The sequence below is a fragment of the Piliocolobus tephrosceles genome, chromosome 4 (genome assembly GCF_002776525.5).
Source record: "Piliocolobus tephrosceles isolate RC106 chromosome 4, ASM277652v3, whole genome shotgun sequence".
Taxonomy (NCBI): domain Eukaryota; kingdom Metazoa; phylum Chordata; class Mammalia; order Primates; family Cercopithecidae; genus Piliocolobus; species Piliocolobus tephrosceles.
This window is the reverse complement of record NC_045437.1, coordinates 99,858,183-99,878,537: the sequence shown is the minus strand read 5'-3', so window position 1 is coordinate 99,878,537 and position 20,355 is coordinate 99,858,183. Positions and strand designations below refer to the sequence as shown.

The following is a 20,355-nucleotide window of genomic DNA, read 5'->3' as shown; positions in this document are numbered from 1 at the left end:
TTTTATGCAAATGAGAATTCAGGGCCAACTCAGTGAATGACAAGCTATTCTTTTAACTCTCCCAAATCATATTCTCTAGGTACTTTAATAGAAGAAAAAATGAAAGCACAGCTGTTTCCCTTTGCTTTTTTAATAAGTCAATTATGCCCATTTTAATTATCCAATTTAACACATCCAACAATTAAGGCATTCAGATTTTGGTGCTAACAGTCATATTAAAACAACTCAGATCCTGTCTTCCCCGTCCAAACATCTGTAAACTATAATTTATGTGATAATATAGCTACTCACTTATTGTAATTGGCAAGATAGACTAGCCATTCTTGAAGACAATGGTTTTCAACTGTGACCGCACATTAGCAACACCTGAACAAATTTAAAAACATGAACTATACCTGTATTCCATTGTCAGCCAACTAAATAAAGATCGCTGGAAAAAGTGAGTGCCCAAAAATATTTTCTTAAATTCTCCAGGTGATTCTACTGTGGCTAGGCCTAGGATTCACTCCTCTGGGGCATTTCTCAGGCAGTGCCTTCTCTGACTCGATAAATGAAGTTCAGCCAAGAATAATCAGTGGAAAGATTGCCTGAAGTCAATGTTCATTACTTTCCAGGCTACCATCTTCAATTAACCCAGGTTGGCAGAATAAAAGTGGAGTGCTAGGACAGGATTGTAATGCCCTAGCAGACTTACTGTTTCCAAATTTCCCTTCTGTACTCTCATGTACTTTACGATTAGTCAATTATATCTGTACTATCCCAACTACTACTATGATGCCTGAAAAACAGGCTGGCATTTTTGAAAAAGAGTTCTAGATTCCTATCATTTTAAAGTGGAAAATTATCTGGTTCTTACTACCTTGCATTGATGAATTATGAAAAAGATGTTTTAAAACTAATCTGCAGTCACTGTAAAAGATGAATATATTCCTATGGATGCATGGGAATTTTATTTTATTTTAGAGAAAGGATCTCACTCTGCAGCCTAAGCTGCAGTACAGTGGATTGATCATAGCCCACTGCAGCCTTGAATTTCTGGGCTCAATCATCTGCTTGGCCTCCCAAAGTCTTAGGAGTATAGGCTTGAGCCACTGTACCTGGCCTGAAATTATTTTTTAAAAGGAAAACTATTATTAGTGATCCTTACTGATGGATCATTTGCATATGTAATTTGAGATACAGGTTCCCTCTTAGCTGTGACCACCTTTTATTAAAGTATTTATCCTTTGATTGATATGTAGGCAAAAACTCTCTTTGGATTTTAGAAGAGCCTGACCTTACAAATGTATGTAAACTCAGGCTGGTTTTTAATTTATATTGGCTACCCAACAAAGTATCTTCTAAATTTTGTACAATACACACATTTCTTTTGGTGGAAGACATTGAGTAAGTTTCTCTAATCTTTGTGGGTTTGTGTAATTATTATAAAAATTGTATGTAAAATATTTGCAAATTTTAGCAAATATGCAAAAACTGGAAAATACACTCTGACAGCTAATGCTCTGAAAACACTTTATTACACAAATTACATTCAGATTCTGAAAATAGTGTTCTAACAGTGTAGCCATCTAAAAATAAAACATCCCAGAAACACACCAACTGAAGAAGAACATTTAAAAGAGAATTTAAATAGAGACTTTTTTATTTCCCTCATTGCAATATAATGTTAGTGATTTTAAAAAAATAGGAGATTTAGCAGCTTTGTCGGCATGTAGCACAAAGTTTCTCTTTACTGCCACAGGCTGAGAATGCTGAACAGGAAAGGCACCAAAGAAAGACACTGGCAATGAAAGTGCTATTGGGAAAATACTGTGTTCAAGCAAAGAATGGGGTTATTTACATCCACCAAAAAGTCTCAAAAGTGTAAATGGGCAAATCTTCCATATAGTACTATGATGGAAAAAGAGGACTGTTTCTCTAATCTATGTTCATATAAAGACAATGGCACTGTTATGAACTTTTAGGAAACTCCTCAACTAGAAACAGAAGCCAACTTAACCAAAACGAAGTAAATAAAGTGTGTACAGTCCCACATAGACTAGTACAGTTTACAATTAAATACACAGAACTTTAAACGTGCTAAAGGGAAAGGAATCTGACATTCTGGGTAAATCTCACTTAATCTAAATCAAAGCTTGGTTTTCAGGAGGAGGAAGGTGCGGGTGCAGGCAGAGGTGCTGAATACTCCTCTTCTGATTCACTTCCGTCATCCTCCTCTTTCTCTTGGTCGCTGCCCTCGGTGCTAAGCCGGTCAAACCCTTTTCGACTGTAACCCTTACGGCTTGCAAAGAAATTTCCAAGGTTTAAGCCTCCACTTCCCTTTCCTGAAAAAAACCAAACAATAACAAATTGGGTTAAGTTTGCAGCAATGATTCTGTTTCCTTGTAAATTCTTAAATGGTAAACAAAGTCAGAAGGTGGGGATGGGAAAGGGGAGATTATTTTATTTATTTTAAAAAATAGAAAAACAGACAAAGAGACTTATCCTTCAGAGCCATATAGATGCTACTATTAAAAGAAAGAAGAAAAACAAAAGCTCCCGAGTATTATGTATTTCTGTGGGAATATTTCATATTAACTTTCACCTCCTGCTTTTCTCCAGCTCTCTGTCCAGAACTAGCCTCCCTGGAGCAGCTCCTCATTTCAATGACTTAAAGAAAAGGTCATCTTCACTATGATAAACATTGACATGCCAACAGGAGTGACAGAAAATTTGCTGAAGACAAATGAAGCCAGGTAAAAGGCAGGGGAAGAGAATTAGATAATGCAGAATGGGAAAAATCAAACTGGGAAATCTGCTGCCAGACCCATGCACTTCAGTTTAGTGTACAGTGTACATTCTGTATTTACTCTGGGAGACGCTAAGCTGTATACAAGCTGCTTTATCTTCAGAGACAAAATATGAAATGTCTCCTTGCTTTTTAAAAGACATGTGCTTGTTGACTTTGAACCAAACATAAAGGGTTCTAAAAGGTCAATGGCATACCTCTAAATCTTCCCAGTACTCTTCCTGAACTTGTCTCGAGTTTGTGTTCAGAATCTGCTAAAAAAAGATGTCACATTTCAAAATGAGTCCCAGTCATCTTCCTCAACCCATGCACTCAACTTCCAACTTAAATTCAGGAACTTGTAAATGATAAAGCAAGACCTGGCTCTTGTCTGTATGCAATTCTAATTTTTAAGAAAGGCGGTATATTTTCGAGGCATACATAAAGGGCCCAAGCTGGGTTTGACTCTGCTTGTGACCCTTACTGGCTGTGTGATCTTGATAAATTACTTCTCTGAGCTTCAGTTTTCTGCTCTGAGAAAAGAAAGATCAAGGAGAATCCCTGTCTGTAAGGCTGAGATCAGACACGGCGTGTGCCACATTTAGAACAGTACCTGTAGATATACAGTAAATGCTCAATAAATCATAGCATTTTTTTAATCAGGAAAAAATTGTTACCAATAATTTGTAAAATTTTTCAATCTTTGGTTATTATAATTTAGGAATAATTGCCTTCAGCTTTACTATTTCTACTGACAGTACATGTCTTGCTTGAGAAAGCTTTGGATCCATGTATGTCGTTTCTTCTTTATGTAAGACATAAGTGAAGGGAAAGGACGTGACACATTGAGTATTCTCCAAGCGTAGTAGGTGACCTACATGTTCCCCATAGGACTGCCTATCTCCATAAAGGATAGACTCTCTTTCCTTATTGGGAGGCAGAACTCCCAATGGGTTTCATTATTTCCCTCACTGTGTCTCTCCCTGTACTCTTTCCCAGGCTTCATCACTCCCTCAAGGGCTATGGTCAGGAAAATCAGGCCTGGGGTTGTCCTGTTAGGTCTTTAACCAGGACTGAAGGCAGCATCATGGAAAAAGATAGTGGCAGATTAGACAAAAGGGAGAAGACAGTGATGTAGTAAGAAATAGGCAAGAAGGGAAGAAGAATCTGGTAAGACTGTTAGAAAGCCAACAAATTAGACTGTAAGTTCTGCAAGGACATTCCTTAGTTTTGTATCCCCCTGTGCCTAGCACAGTGTCTGATATGGAGTCAATACATAATAAGGAATGATGAATAAATGGAAGGTCCTTTATTAGGGTTTTTAATAACCTTAAACTGGATAAGATCTATCAAGGACAAATTTGGAAAAAAAGTGAGAAGCTGATCTACTACTACTGCTACATATGAAACTGCAATTTTTCTAAGTAAAACCCGATCAAGTAATGGCAATTTTCTAGGGTTTGACCTGGGTTTCTGCCTTCCTAACACATTCCTGTAGTGAGCATCATGTAACAGTGCTGTGTCACATGTGCTTAACAGCAAACAGGAGAGACCAAACCTTCCTTATTCCCTAGCCACTGCTTCTGCCAGATTGGGTTGGTTACCACCATTCCTGCCACCTGCCCCTAGGCCCCACTGTTCCTACTACGCTGTGTATTTATCACTGCACTTACCACCCTCTACTATAATTTTTTTGTTTCATGTCTCTTTCATATGTTATCTATTCTGTGAGCTCAGCTGATTTATTTATTCATTCTTTCAACAACAATTTATTAAACCACTAGTATCAGGAACTATTATTTGTGCTGGGGACATATCAGTACTCAAGATACGGATTCTTTCTCATTTGAAGCATGTATATATCACCATGAAGACAATTACTATGTTTATTTCTCTTTGCCTCTACTTATGACAGTTCCAGATCTGTAACATGGACTCAATAGAAGTCCTTTTTGGGAAGAGTTAACTATATTTTTGCAGAGATTTATTGATGGCAGATAGAAAGCAAAAGAAAGTCCAAGAAAAATTCCCTTTTACAACATATTAAGTTGAATTTTCTGTTTTCTGTTTCCATGCCTTTTTCTGTGTCAGGGCTTTGCCAAGGGCACTGAATCCCCGCCATGGCTGCCTTGACCTGAAATAGGATCAGATGCTGTTTCTTGATCAAATGCTCCCCATCTTCCTGGTCCATGGATTTCTTCCCACACACAACTACAGACTTGCTCTAGGACTTGGGGACCCAGCCAAGGGACTGCTACTGAGAGGTGAGAAGCATGATTTGGGTTATTTGTTTATTTATCTAGATGTCCTAAAATAAACTCAGCTTTTGGATCCTGTATTGTTATAATTATTTCATAAAATACCAACTCTGGTATTAGCCTCTGCCTTGTTCAGTTATGGAAGGCTGATGGTCTAAATTATGACTATTCAAAAACTATCAAATGGTTTGTTATAGAAATAGTTAATTTTCCTTGAAAACAAAGGTTTAAGACAGGTTTTTTTTATAACTTCTTATGCCTTTTATTACATTACCAATGATTATTCATCATAACCATTGGTGGTATTAATTGAGTACTTCCTAGGTTCCAGGTACCCTGATAAATGCTTATGTACGTTATTTCATCTAATATTTGTACAACCTTGTAAGGTAACTATTTTATCCTCACTTTTTAATGAGAAAACTGGTCTGGAGAGATTAAGTAACTTGCCCATGGTCATGTAGCTAGGAGCTAGAGCCAGCCTAATGGGAGAAAAACACAACCCAAAAAACTGACCCAGGTACTTTGAGGACTGGGCCTCTTCCTAACAGCAGATATCTCCTTCTCTGGTCATTCAGCTAATTTATACTGACTCTACTACCTACAATTTCATATGGAGACATTAAATGGGCTTAAGCCAATTGCTAAAAGGTAGCATTAAAGGTTATATTTTAATCTAAATATCCAAATTTCAGAGTCTCCAGATACTATTTTTTACTGTGATACTAACTAGGGGCAATATTTGGAACACAGACAATAATGTCAAAAATGGTAGAGAGCATTAAAAACAAAAAAACAAAGACAGTGAAAAAAATCCCAAGCAAACTCCTGAGGATAATTAGGCCAAACACTCTTTCAAAGGCAGGTTCCAAGTTCACGGGGCTCATTTTACTTGCCTCCAAAGGCCCTTGATTTTTTCCACCGAATAAATATGGCAATGGCCAGCAGGACAACCACCGGAATAACCAGAAGGGTTGTAATGAGAACAACAGGCACTCCCGAGCCTGGCTCTTTGATCAGTTTCTGTTTCTCTTGCATCTTCTGTAATTCTGAGGAGGTGGGTTTGTTCTCCATTTTGGTTTCAACAACTGCCTCGGCTTCTTCAGGGAAAGAAGAGTTCACAATATTCAACTGACTCAAAGATTTGAAACCCCCCTTACCCACCCCTACCCATTCAAATCAATAACTGTTCACAAATAACTTGTTGACTCCAGTGTACATGGGGTTCATGTTTTAATACCTGAATCTACCAAGCTGGCAGCAGGCATTGTGATTAGTTATTTCCACTGAATCGTTTTTCACCTTCAAATTAGTTTTCTTTTATTTTACCTTTAATACCTTCTTTAGCTATAATTCCACAGAATATATATCCTTTTGGAGTTTTCCAAAGGTAAAATTAACAAGGCAGTATTGAGTAAGGGAAAGAATTGGTGTGCATACTGGAATCAAACAAACCTGGGTACAAATCCCAGTTCTCCTATATACTAGCCGTATAACTTTGGGCAAGTTACTTAAATTATCTGGGCCATAGTAACTTTATCTATAAAATTTTAATAATAGTACCTCCTTCATAAAACTGTTGGGTGTAAATGTCTATCATAAAAAATGCATATAATAAGTGTTTGCTTCCTTGTATCTTTAGTTTAAAAATATTTTTCATGTTCAATTACTTTTTGATACTTCACATGTACGTTGCACACATTAATGCTAGGATTACAAAAGAAAAAAGGAACTATGTCCTTTTCAGGCTCTTTTATATTGTTTTCAGCAACATGTGAGTACAGACAGATGAACTGTATATCCTTTTGTTACTGATGAAAATAACTAACAACTATTATAATAACTAAAACTATTCTGTAACATTGGCAGGTACTGGGTAGGTATCAAGCCTAAAATACTGTTTGAGAAATTGATGCAATGAAACTATATATATATATACACACACACACACACATATATACATATATGTATATAAAAGCTGCTACAGTGATCTTAATAACTAATGACGTGAAAATGAGGCTAAGCTTTGAGACATCCTTGCCCTACTCTAGTGTACAAAGGCTGGTAAGAACTTGCCGAGACTAAAAGTTAGAACCACATTTGCAGGAAGACTCACAGGTCATACATTTCTGAAATTTCAACTTCTTGGTATGCCCTTCTGCCCTACAATACAGAATGCATTGTAAAGCCTCAAGAAGAGGCTAATGTTTAGTGTTTAATGGTTAATGTTTAGTAGGTATAGACTCAGCTTAGTAGCTTGCTGGACACTCCTCCGAATAAATGTTTCTCAAATTATTTAAGACACTGCCAACATAATTTATAATACAAACAGATGGTAGGTTCCAACTTTTCGCTTCAACATTCTGAGCCAGCGTCTTTTACAGTCTCAATGACACCTACTGAGTACTTACACCATTATCAGGCATCATTTTCCTTTAATCATCACACCAAGCCTATGAGTAGGCACTATAATTATCACCACCATTTTGTAGATGACCTCATAGTCCTTTCCTTCCCTGTACTATGGCTAAAGGGACACCATCCTTTGTTTTCTTTTGTCCACTCAAGTGACTCTTGAAACTTGAAAGGGAGGGAAGGAAAGGAGTTGGTTCATAGACCTAGAAATGGTTCAAATATAACTTTTCTATGTCTAGTTTCTGAGGGGAATACAAGTGTGATTTCTATTCTTTCTGACCACTGATTGTTTTGTCTTTATTTGTTTACTATAGGAAAGATATATAAAATTGCTCTATATTTAAGCTTATTCTATATTTAAACAAGAAAGTTGCAATAAATAGATCATGGGAGTAAAAAACATAGGCCAAAGATGTAGGTTGGCATTTAAGAACTTGTTCCTTTTGGAAGAAGGAGTTGTTCCTGTTTGAAGTGGGTATTACCAGAGTAGTTACTGCCTGTCATTTAGTAAGTTTATATGCACCTAATATACAATGGGTATATTAGGTCATATATAGTTTCATGGATAAGGCAGAACCAGAATTGGGCAACATTAAATGGAAGGAACTGTGGATGATACAGGTGAAAGACTAAAAGAATCAGTTTAGCATTCATAGAAAGTAATGAGAATGAGGCAATGAACGTGCTAAGATATAATACATACACAGCACTTTAGAAATTCTTGATTTTCACATCACTTCTGATATTTTGAGTGTTATCTACTAAAAATACTTAAACATTCCAACTTTTGGAACTGGCTGAAATATATTTAAGATTTAAAAGATGCTCTGTATTTTTAAAAAGGAGGCTAAAAATTTAAAATGTTCCATTCTGAAGAAAATAAACAATATTGCTACTCTTCACAAGAGCATTTATATGTAGGGTAAAATGCCTAAAACTTAAGAGTCTAAGAATTCCACTGAAAGCATGAACAATAATCCAAATTCTGCCACTTTCACTCTTTATCCTAAATTCTTTTATTAAAAATCCCAATAATTTGGAGCATCCATGATCAATGAAGAGAGAAGAAGCTCTAAGATTAACCAGAACACTAGGTTTCTGGAAAATAGGAGGCACCTAGAATGACCATTCTTTTGTCATATAAAGTGCCAGGTGTATTCTGGGTAGAATAAACATGCCTTAAAATTGTATAAGAGTGCAAGCCCTTGTAGCATCTCTATAGATATTTGGAAATAAACAAATTTTCTCAAAGCTGATGTATGACAGTTTTTCTTCTTCTTTAAACCAATGCATTTAGAAAGGGAGGCTAGCTGCATTCCTTTGTGAGTGCACGTATACATGTATATGCAAATCTGTCCCCCTAACAGAAGAGAAGTCTAGAGACCACTTGGAATTGGAATAACTGGGACAGGAAGGGAAGGTTATTCTTAATACAGCAATTGTATCCCAGTTCATCACAGACAGAACTGAAGGCCTGAAGGCAAATGGCATACTAGGAAGTAACTGGTTAGAGGACATGAAAAGTGCATATAGTACCAATGAGATCATTCTTTTTTTCTTAAATGTAATGTGCTTCCTTACAACGTGTTGATTACCATAAGGCCTAAAAAGCTAACTGCACTAAAGAGATTTTTTGATTTTTTAAAAGTTTTATTGAAAGTGATTGGCCATTATCATGTTATATGGGGGGGGGGGGTGCCTGGGGGTGAGGGCTATGCTTTGGTGAGATATTGGTATACCTGTTTTATCTCCAGTAACTTTATTAGAAAGTTTAAATCCTTTTCATTAGCTTTTTTATCATCTCAAGTTATCTTATCCTTACAACTTCCTTAGAACACTGGTTCTGAAACCTTTTTAATAGTAATTAGTTACATGAGCATTCATAGTAGGGATAAGTGTTATCAAAGGCAACTCAAATTTGGGGATTTAAAATTAACATGTAACTACAAGGCTATTAAGTCTGAAACTGTGTTTTCCCTTCTCTTTTATAAAGGGTTGTTTGAATTAAGCTTCAAGATATTGATAAAAAATAAGATCTAGAAATCCAGCATGATTTACATTCCCTTTGTAATAAGAACATAATCTTAAAAAAAGGTTTAATGAGGGTCACATGGTTCAAAGAAGAAGAGACAACTTCATTTGAGTTTGGGTAACTATGAAAACTGGACTGTCAAGGCAAGACATTTCAGTAAAATTTACTGTTTGAACTGCTGAGTTTGACCACAAAGTCGGAAGGTTTCTGACCAATTGGACTCAGTGGTGTGCACACGGTAGAGAGGAAATGGCCCATATGACAGCATTATTCATCCTTCATTGACCGGCTAAGGTGAGGTCAGTATGGCTAAGCTGTTCTCAGCAGGCCAACCAGTACCACCTAGAATTTTTTGGTGAGATCTATTTAAACAGAAATGATCTGAGACTATTTTAAAATTCTAGAGGTTTCAGAGTAAACTATAACCATTCCCAACTTGCAGTTCTTGGAAGAATTTATAGTGAATGAACTGGTGGTATCATTCTCTCCTCAGCAGTATAGCAATAGTGGTTAAGAGTGCAGACTTTGGTACCAAACAGATTTTGGTTTAAAGCTTGATTCTAATATTTACTGTCTAATATTTACAGTAATTCTGATCCTCAGTTTCCTCATATATAAAATGGGGATAATAGCAGTTATTACAAGGTTGGCATAAGGATTAAATGTAACAATTTCTGTATAGCCCATTGTTTCTGCTCTGTAAGTGGCAGCTACTATTAACAGTATGATCTTTCCCAACATTTTTATTCCAGGACAAACAGAACTCACCAACAATTCTATATATAGCAAAGACATAAAACTAGGGGGACAGGAACCCTCCTTAGTATATGAGTGTGATATGAATGCCACTTCATAGTGTCACTTGGGTAGGATCTCTACAAATGCCAAACAATTGCCATTTGTTTTATAATCTTATATTACCCCTTGAGCTGGCTATATTTTCTTATCTGTCTACATAAAATCCTTAAACTCCCCCTTGCTGTTGCTGCTTTTCATTTCTTTTCCAGCTGCTTTGATGAGAAAAGAAAACAAGTAAGCCTAGGGTTGTGTCTGAATGTCTAGGTGAATCATTTGTAAAGCAACTAATAATGGAATCCCCTTGCTACTTAAATATTAGGTAGCATGAGAAACTCATGGCGAGTCCTTAACTGGAAATGACATGTCAAAACCCTGCAGATGTTAGAATGTACAAACATAAACTGATCCTAGGAAAGAGACAAAATAAGTTGACAGGGACTCCATATGAACCCAGTGGTTGCTTACCAATAGCTAAATCCCATTTCCCTAGTCTTGATATTATATACCAGTGATATGCTTATTTGTATATGTGTATATGTATGTAACTTTCCCCCTCTTTCCTTATAAGGCTATAAGGTCAGGTGCAGTCTCATTTCCCTTAGACCTGCGATAGTGCTTTACACACAAAAGGTCCTCAGTAAATTGTGGGAGCTGAATAAGATAGAAGCTAAAGAAACAGCTAATCTTTCCATACTATTATAGCACTGACCCACCAAAGATATTTTTCATTCCTTTATATTAATAGAACATACTAAGAAAAGGTTTTTCCAATATGCCAAATGGTATTTTTCTACCTGCTTAGGGTTAATGTACTCCCCAAAGTGGCTGACTTTTTTTCTTCTCTGAATATCTCTGGCTCACTAGTTATAGATTTCTTGTATCCTCAATCACTTTCCATCACTTGAAATCAGTAATTTGAACTCATTATGACTGCTCCATTTATCAAAAAAAGAGAAGTGGCAACATACAGGTTTAAAGGCTCAGTACATAGCAGAAGTCATTGATAATTTACCAGATTATATTTTTAGCCTGGTAATTTTTTAAGTTGCAATCAAGGGCCATAAAAGAATTCAACACAGCTAGACTTTGGTTTTATAGTAATAAGAGGAATCTGACCTACCTTTGATTTCCTGGACCTCAATGCCAGCCTTTTTAACTGATCGATGTTCCACTTCTGTAACAGCACAGCAAGGAGAGAAAAAAGTCAGAATCTCCAAAAAGAACATTTGAAAATTTAACTTTGATATTAATTTTAGTCAGTAGAAAATATTTCCTTAATTCATCAAATGCATTATTATATTAGAAACGAGTTCAATGCAAACCACTAATTAAGTGGTCCATGAATCCTGGATAAAATCTCCTAGGGAAAGCTAAAATATTTCTAAGGATTTCATATTTAGAATGAGCTTTTTCTTGTAGAGTTCATAATATTGTATTATTTCTGAAAGACCAAGCAGTTCTGCTTTCATGTGGACAATATCTTAGACTGATTACTAGTTCTGCCATGTTGGGTTACCAGTCTTCTAGTTGATGTTAATGGATTTGACCAGTTAACTACAAGGATGCAAATAAATAAGACACCGATTTAATCCTCAGTGGCAGTCTTACTGTTCCAGATGTACTGTTTTCCAGATTTATTGCACACTGCTCTATGCAGAGGGCTTCTCTATTTTGAAGTTGAATGCCATAGCGCTGTGCTTTTGGGAGAACTTTCTAAAATACACATAATATTATTCCTCTTCTTTCTGTAGATCTTGAGTGGGGACTGGCCGTGTGTATTGTAACAGTCCCTGCCGCAGGTAAATCAGACATGCATCTTCTGAGTTTCAAACCACTAGCGTGGTATAAAGCAGGGGTCGCCAAACCCCAGGCCATGGCCTGTTAGGAACTGGAACGCACAGCAGGAGGTGAGTGGCAGGTGAGTATAACCACCTGCACTCTGCCTCCTGTCAGATCAGTGGTGGCATTAGATTCTCATAGGAGCCTGAACCCTTTGGTGAACTGTGCATGCAAGGGATCTAGGTTGCATGATCCTTGTGGAATAGTTTTATCCTGAAACCATTCCCTCTGCCCATGGTCTGTGGAAAAACTGTCTTCCATGAAACTGGTCCCTTAATGCCAAAAAGGCTGGGGATCATGGCTGGGCCTCAGATTGAAATCTTAATGAGTTCAGGAATCATATTCCTATCCATAAAATTAAGATATTGGCTAGATTTTCTTCTGAATTCTTCTCCATCTTTAAAAGTATTTGTGCATTTGTTTTTGTTCTGAAAATCCTCAGTTTAGTCATGCAGTTAGGGGTTATCCATCTATCTTTGCCTTCTTGTCTGACCATGCCTTCTGGATCCTCTTTGACAATTCAGGTGGTGAGATAGCCACATTTGCAAGGGAAATGTGAAGCTACTGCTGGAGTGGCATAATCCATGGGCATCTCTGCTCACTCAATCCTAACTTGGTTTTTCTTACACAACTGCAAACATTACACAAAGGATAGTTCTGACTATAAAAGTTACCAAATTAATTGATATCCAAACCCTGTATGGTATCTGATTATGTGTTTGGACTCCTGGTTTTACTTTCCACTGCTGTACTTTGTTTTCCTGCCTTTTTATAATTTATGTTTGCACTTTTATAATTTGTATTTTTCTTCATCGTTTACATATCTTGTTTTTGTCCTTTATCTAAAACTACCTGTTGCAGCTCCTGATACCTCAAATTTATCATCCCCAATTATTTTCCTCACTCTCACCTTCTCCTATTTGGGCCCTGCCATGTTTTAAAAGTATTTCTGGACACTGAAGTTTGTGTCCTATCAAGCATTTGGTACACTTCAATTTCAAAAATTTATTTGTTTTAGCATGATATTAGGGGTAAAAAGTTAGTCTAATTTTAGGGATTAAAAATGACGTCCAAATTGCAATTAGAAAACTCCACAACTAGTTGGTGGGATCCTGATGCAGCAAATCTATACTTAGACAAAACATTTTGAGTTACATGAAAATATAGCAATTCAGTTATTTCGGAAAGCTGAAGTCCAAGCAGAAAATTCAAAGTGCTTCCTCTTTGGGATAGTATGTCTCATATAGATGCTGGTATCTCTAGATGCTCAGCAGCTACTGAGAGCTAAAGGGCCATCTGGGAATTATGCCTTATGGAAAGAAGTCAACCCCTCTGCTTTGCCAAAGCCCCCTCCCTCCTTCTGGAACTAAGCTGGAATTAATGCTGACTTTTAATGTAACAGACAGTACTTCAGGCATCAATAATTTCCTGTGGAAACAAGGGGATAAGTGCCAGCAAAAAAAAAAAAAAATCATGTTTCTTTCCACTTAACGGACACCAAATAGGTCTTTTAACAACTACTTTATACCTTGATTCCTACTCTCATCAGTAAAAAGGAAATGCAAATGTTTTTGTTTCATATGCTTTTAAGCAATCAGAGGGAAAATGTGAACAATAATACTATGAAAACCATACTCTCAGTTAAGGTGAACTTCCACACGGTGTTGGTGTGAGCATCTCCAATGTACACGGTCCCATCTTCAGATGCAACAATATCATGAGGCATATCAAAGTGCTGCCAAAATAAGAAGCCACACATTAAAGTGGTGAGCCTTTACTTGAATCCTTCATGAAAAGGCAAAAAAAACAAAGCAAAGTCAACAACAAAACATACTGCTCAAACCAAAGCAAAATATTTCCTATTGAAGCAACTCAAGGCTGAAGGGAGTCATTTATTTATTCATGCCTTGGGTACTGACTCTTCCAGACATAATTCTAAACATTGAGAAATGCTAAGGAACCCCCACCACTGACTTTCAAGTCTTTTAAGTGTTAAAATTTACAGGTAGATTATTTTTTACAATACTGTTTACTTGTTGTTACATTATTTCTAGTTATTTATATTGATTTTTGCCTTCAAGTTTCTTCTACCTTTTAATAACTATCAAATTTACTTTTTAAAATTTGTACAAGTAAAAAAGTCTAGGTATTAATTTTTATTATTCCCATCAAGTTATCATGTGCTATCTTAAAAACTATTTGTAAATTATCGATAAGAAAAATCATTTCAGAGATTTGGGACATTTAATTTTTTGAAATATATACTAAGAGATATGTAGCAATGTGGGGTTTTATACTCTTGAAGTCTTATGTTTGTGATGTTTTCAGTCAGCAAAGGAAACAAATTGAGTGTTACCTCCAAGTATTTCTGGGCTTTTGTCCCTACTTCAGATGTTCTACATTTTAATATATCTTTCTCTGTTTCAAATCATTGTCATCTCCATTATGAGGACACAAGAGACAGGGGAGATCCTTTTATGACTTTCTTTTAGTGGTCACCAAACTAGTTCTTGGAAGAGAAGGCTTAAAATGTTGTGCTGCTGACATTTCCATCTGTCTCTGGAAGCCTCCAAAGGTGCCCTGGGTCTGGCAGTTGGCAGGATATAGATAACATCTGTCACCTTTGAGGCCAGAAGTCCTGCCTGGATACACAGTTATCAAAAATATAACTAGTGAGTATCCAGACTGTGGGCTTATCAGCCAACATCTGCCTACCTGATGTGCTGAGTTCAAAGGGTACTAATGAGACAAACTACTGTTCCTAGCTCAGTTTAGGTGGAGCAGAAGAATACATGCTCTGGAGATAACTATTGTACTTTAGAAACCATCAAGTTCATCACACTGAAAAGAAAAATGAGACAGCTGTGCCAAGGAGTCTCATTTTTTTCATACTCTTAAATAAGCTGTGACAAATGTGTAGAGGAAAACAGAGAGTCAGAAATCAAAATGCTGCCTTGCTGAAATCCTGCAGGCTTGTCATTAAATGTTCATCTTTTTTGGGAGGTTCAGTTTATGGATGGCAAAAGACTACCAAATGATAGGCCACTCCTGTTCTATACCGTAATATGTTCTTAGAAATTTCTTTGTAAAATATATGGTTGTAGATTACTTCATATTTTCTGATAGGAAAAATATAATGATGGGGAAATAAAGGTGAGGAAGGAATGTGTAAACTATTCGCTGGCTAAGAACTTTTCTTTACATAAATCACAATATGTCATAAATTCAAGGCAACAACAATAATAAACCTTTATTAGTGGCTCTCAAATGAGAGAGCCACTAATCTGTATTTCTAGCAGAACCTTGGCCCCACGGATCCATGCAGCCAAAGGTTCTGCTAGAAATACAGTACTTTGGGGCCACTACAGGAACTCAGGGAGGGGCTTAGTAGATGGGACTGTATCTTCTTGCAATCAGAAGAACTCAGTTGTAATCTTTACAATGAACTGTTCTACTGCTTTGTGTCATTTGAAACAAAATTATGTTGTTAAATTTTAAGAGCAAGCTTTAGTATTTTTAGAGCTACACAGATTTAAAGATCTTCTAATCTAGCCTTTGCAGACTCTTTTTTTAAAGTACCCCCAGCAAAATAAAACTGACATGAGAAAAGCATGATAGTATCTTCACCAGGCATCTGGTGACAAAGCCTGGAGCAAACTGCCTTCAAAATCTTGTATTTTATTTTAAAAACTCATAAGGAAAGTTGTGCTCTATTCCATAGCATAACAATGTTTACTTCAACATAGTAAGTTTAAATCTACTTAATATTAAGTAAAACAGTTCTTCTAAGTTGCACATTGTTCATGTTGTGGCTTAATATAGCCCTTGGCATATCAATGTGTACTTCAGGAATGAAAAGGTTAAGCACATTTCAAAGTCAGAAAGACCTAAGTTTGAGATCCACGTATGCTACTCCATGTAGTTTGAACAAGTAATTTAACTTAGGTGAACTTTTCAGCTCAAGTACTATCATTTTAATCATCACTGTGAAGGTTGGAAAAACAACATAAATCTGGGCTTTTTTTTTTTCTTTTGGTATGGAAGGCTGGGGATCATTCTCTTCCTTTTCCATATGAGCTGCTACACAGAAGATGACAAAAAATGCCTGTCTGAAGAGTGTGTATAAAAGCAGATATTGAGGGACCACAAGCCTTTCCTTTGATTACAGGGGGAATGACTTGGGGAGTGACAATGTGTATTTTTCTCTCACAGCTTTTTGATAACATCTGATAGAACTATTTTCTTTATTGTCCTACTGTCTAAGCTTCCCTGCACAGACATAAAAACAGAGTCCCTACATTCAGATGGAAACATCTCTAAAGAATGTAATAGTAGAGGGGGGCGGAGCAAGATGGCCGAATAGGAACAGCTTCAGTCTCCATCTCCCAGCGTGAGCGACACAGAAGACCGGTGATTTCTGCATTTTCAACTGAGGTACTGGGGTCATCTCACTCGGGAGTGCCGGACAATCGGTGCGGGTCAGCTGCTGCAGCCCGACCAGCGAGAGCTGAAGCAGGGCGAGGCATCGCCTCACCTGGGAAGTGCAAGGGGGAAGGGAGTCCCTTTTCCTAGCCAGGGGAACTGAGACACACAACACCTGGAAAATCGGGTAACTCCCACCCCAATACTGTGCTGTAACACCGGCACACCGGAGATTATATCCCACACCTGGCCGGGAGGGTCCCACTCCCACGGAGCCTCCCTCCTTGCTAACACAGCAGTCTGCGTGCGGAGGCAGCAGCGAGGCTGGGGGAGAGGCGCCCGCCATCGCTGAGGCTTAAGTAGGTAAATAAAGCCACTGGGAAGCTCGAACTGGGTGGAGCTCATAGCAGCTCAAGGAAACCTGCCTGTCTCTGTAGACTCCGCCTCTGGGGACAGGGCTCAGATAAAGCAGCAGAGGCCTGTCCAGACGCGAACCACTCTGTCTGACAGCTTTGAAGAGAGCAGTGGATCTCCCAACACGGAAGTTGAGATCTGAAAACGGACAGACTGCCTGCTCAAGTGGGTCCCTGACCCCTGAGTAGCCTAACTGGGAGACATCCCCCACTAGGAGCAGACCGACACCCCACACCTCACACAGTGGAGTACACCCCTGAGAGGAAGCTTCCAAAGCAAGAATCAGACAGGTACACTCGCTGTTCAGCAATATTCTATCTTCTGCAGCCTCTGCTGCTGACACCCAGGCAAACAGGGTCTGGAGTGGACCTCAAGCGATCTCCAACAGACCTACAGCTGAGGGTCCTGACTGTTAGAAGGAAAACTAACAAACAGGAAGGACACCCACACCAAAACCTCATCAGTACATCACCATCATCAAAGACCAGAGGCAGATAAAACCACAAAGATGGGGAAAAGGCAGGGCAGAAAAGCTGGAAATTCAAAAAATAAGAGCGCATCTCCCCCTGCAAAGGAACGCAGCTCTTCGCCAGCAATGGATCAAAGCTGGACGGAGAATGACTTTGACGAGATGAGAGAAGAAGGCTTCAGTCCATCAAACCTCTCAGAACTAAAGGAAGAATTACGTACCAGGCACAAATAAACTAAAAATCTTGAAAAAAGAGTGGAAGAATTGACAGCTAGACTAATTAATGCAGAGAAGGTCATTAACGAAATGACAGAGATGAAAACCATGACACGAGAAATACGTGACAAATGCACAAGCTTCAGTAACCGACTCGATCAACTGGAAGAAAGAGTATCAGCGATGGAGGATCAAATGAATGAAATGAAGCGAGAAGAGAAACCAAAAGAAAAAAGAAGAAGAAGAAATGAACAAAGCCTGCAAGAAGTATGGGATTATGTAAAAAGACCAAATCTACGTCTGATTGGGGTGCCTGAAAGTGAGGGGGAAAATGGAACCAAATTGGAAAACACTCTACAGGATATCATCCAGGAGAACTTCCCCAACCTAGCAGGGCAGGCCAACATTCAAATTCAGGAAATACAGAGAACGCCACAAAGATACTCCTCCAGAAGAGCAACTCCAAGACACATAATTGCCAGATTCACCAAAGTTGAAATGAAGGAAAAAATCTTAAGGGCAGCCAGAGAGAAAGGTCGGGTTACCCACAAAGGGAAGCCCATCAGACTGACAGCAGATCTCTCAGCAGAAACTCTACAAGCCAGAAGAGAGTGGGGGCCAATATTCAACGTTCTTAAAGAAAAGAATTTTAAACCCAGAATTTCATATCCAGCCAAACTAAGTTTCATAAGTGAAGGAGAAATAAAATTCTTTACAGATAAGCAAATGCTTAGAGATTTTGTCACCACCAGGCCTGCCTTACAAGAGACCCTGAAGGAAGCCCTAAACATGGAAAGGAACAACTGGTACCAGCCACTGCAAAAACATGCCAAAATGTAAAGACCATCGAGCCTAGGAAGAAACTGCATCAACTAATGAGCAAAATAACCAGTTAATATCATAATGGCAGGATCAAGATCACACATAACAATATTAACCTTAAATGTAAATGGACTAAATGCTCCAATTAAAAGACACAGACTGGCAAACTGGATAAAGAGTCAAGACCCATCAGTCTGCTGTCTTCAGGAGACCCATCTCACATGCAGAGACATACATAGGCTCAAAATAAAGGGATGGAGGAAGATCTACCAAGCAAATGGAGAACAAAAAAAGCAGGGGTTGCAATCCTAGTCTCTGATAAAACAGACTTTAAACCATCAAAGATCAAAAGAGACAAAGAAGGCCATTACATAATGGTAAAGGGATCAATTCAACAGGAAGAGCTAACTATCCTAAATATATATGCACCCAATACAGGAGCACCCAGATTCATAAAGCAAGTCCTTAGAGACTTACAAAGAGACTTAGACTCCCATACAATAATAATGGGAGACTTCAACACTCCACTGTCAACATTAGACAGATCAACGAGACAGAAAGTTAACAAGGATATCCAGGAATTGAACTCATCTCTGCACCAAGCGGACCTAATAGACATCTATAGAACTCTCCACCCCAAGTCAACAGAATATACATTCTTCTCAGCACCACATCACACTTATTCCAAAATTGACCACATAATTGGAAGTAAAGCACTCCTCAGCAAATGTAAAAGAACAGAAATTATAACAAACTGCCTCTCTGACCACAGTGCAATCAAACTAGAACTCAGGACTAAGAAACTCAATCAAAACCGCTCAACTGCTTGGAGTGAGCTGAGATCCGGCCACTGCACTCCAGCCTGGGCGACAGAGCGAGACTCCATCTCAAAAATAAATAAATAAATAAATAAATAAATAAATAAAAAACCGCTCAACTACATGGAAACTGAACAACCTGCTCCTGAATGACTACTGGGTACATAACGAAATGAAAGCAGAAATAAAGATGTTCTTTGAATCCAATGAGAACAAAGATACAACATACCAGAATCTCTGGGACACATTTAAAGCAGTGTGTAGAGGGAAATTTATAGCACTAAGTGCCCACAAGAGAAAGCAGGAAAGATCTAAAATTGACACTCTAACATCACAATTAAACGAACTAGAGAGGCAAGAGCAAACACATTCAAAAGCTAGCAGAAGGCAAGAAATAACTAAGATCAGAGCAGAACTGAAGGAGATAGAGACACAAAAAACCCTCCAAAAAATCAATGAATCCAGGAGTTGGTTTTTTGAAAAGATCAACAAAATTGACAGACCGCTAGCAAGGCTAATAAAGAAGAAAAGAGAGAGGAATCAAATAGACGCAATAAAAAATGATAAAGGGGATATCACCACCGACCCCACAGAAATACAAACTACCATCAGAGAATACTATAAACACCTCTATGCAAATCAACTAGAAAATCTAGAAGAAATGGATAATTTCCTTCACATGTACACTCTCCCAAGACTAAACCAGGAAGAAGTTGAATCCCTGAATAGACCAATAGCAGCCTCTGAAATTGAGGCAACAATTAATAGCCTACCCACCAAAAAAAGCCCAGGACCAGATGGATTCACAGCTGAATTCTACCAGAGGTACAAGGAGGAGCTGGTACCATTCCTTCTGAAACTATTCCAATCAATAGAAAAAGAGGGAATCCTCCCTAACTCATTTTATGAGGCCAACATCATCCTGATACCAAAGCCTGGCAGAGACACAACAAAAAAAGAGAATTTTAGACCAATCTCCCTGATGAACATCGATGCAAAAATCCTCAATAAAATACTGGCAAACCGGATTCAGCAGCACATCAAAAAGCTTATCCACCATGATCAAGTGGGCTTCATCCCTGGGA

At 38.0% G+C, this 20,355-nt stretch overlaps 1 protein-coding gene across 17 annotated transcripts in view; it reads right to left on the bottom strand.

Moving 5' to 3' along the window:
- Window positions 1–1,495: 1,495 nt before the first annotated feature.
- The window catches only part of PAM (peptidylglycine alpha-amidating monooxygenase), a 304,923-nt gene continuing 286,063 nt past the window's right edge, over window positions 1,496–20,355 (bottom strand). For 2 of the 17 annotated variants that reach the window (XM_023212219.2, XM_023212220.2), the window contains 5 exons: window positions 13,745–13,844; window positions 11,391–11,444; window positions 5,922–6,125; window positions 2,986–3,042; window positions 1,613–2,324 (listed from right to left, as the gene is read on the bottom strand). In XM_023212219.2, the coding sequence (XP_023067987.2) occupies window positions 2,143–2,324; window positions 2,986–3,042; window positions 5,922–6,125; window positions 11,391–11,444; window positions 13,745–13,844 (597 nt within the window). In that variant the 3' untranslated portion in view covers window positions 1,613–2,142. Of the gene's footprint in view, window positions 2,325–2,985; window positions 3,043–5,921; window positions 6,126–11,390; window positions 11,445–13,744; window positions 13,845–20,355 lie in introns of all 17 variants that reach the window. The other 15 variants (XM_026454294.1, XM_026454303.1, XM_026454299.1 and 12 more) reach the window with 13 other exon arrangements.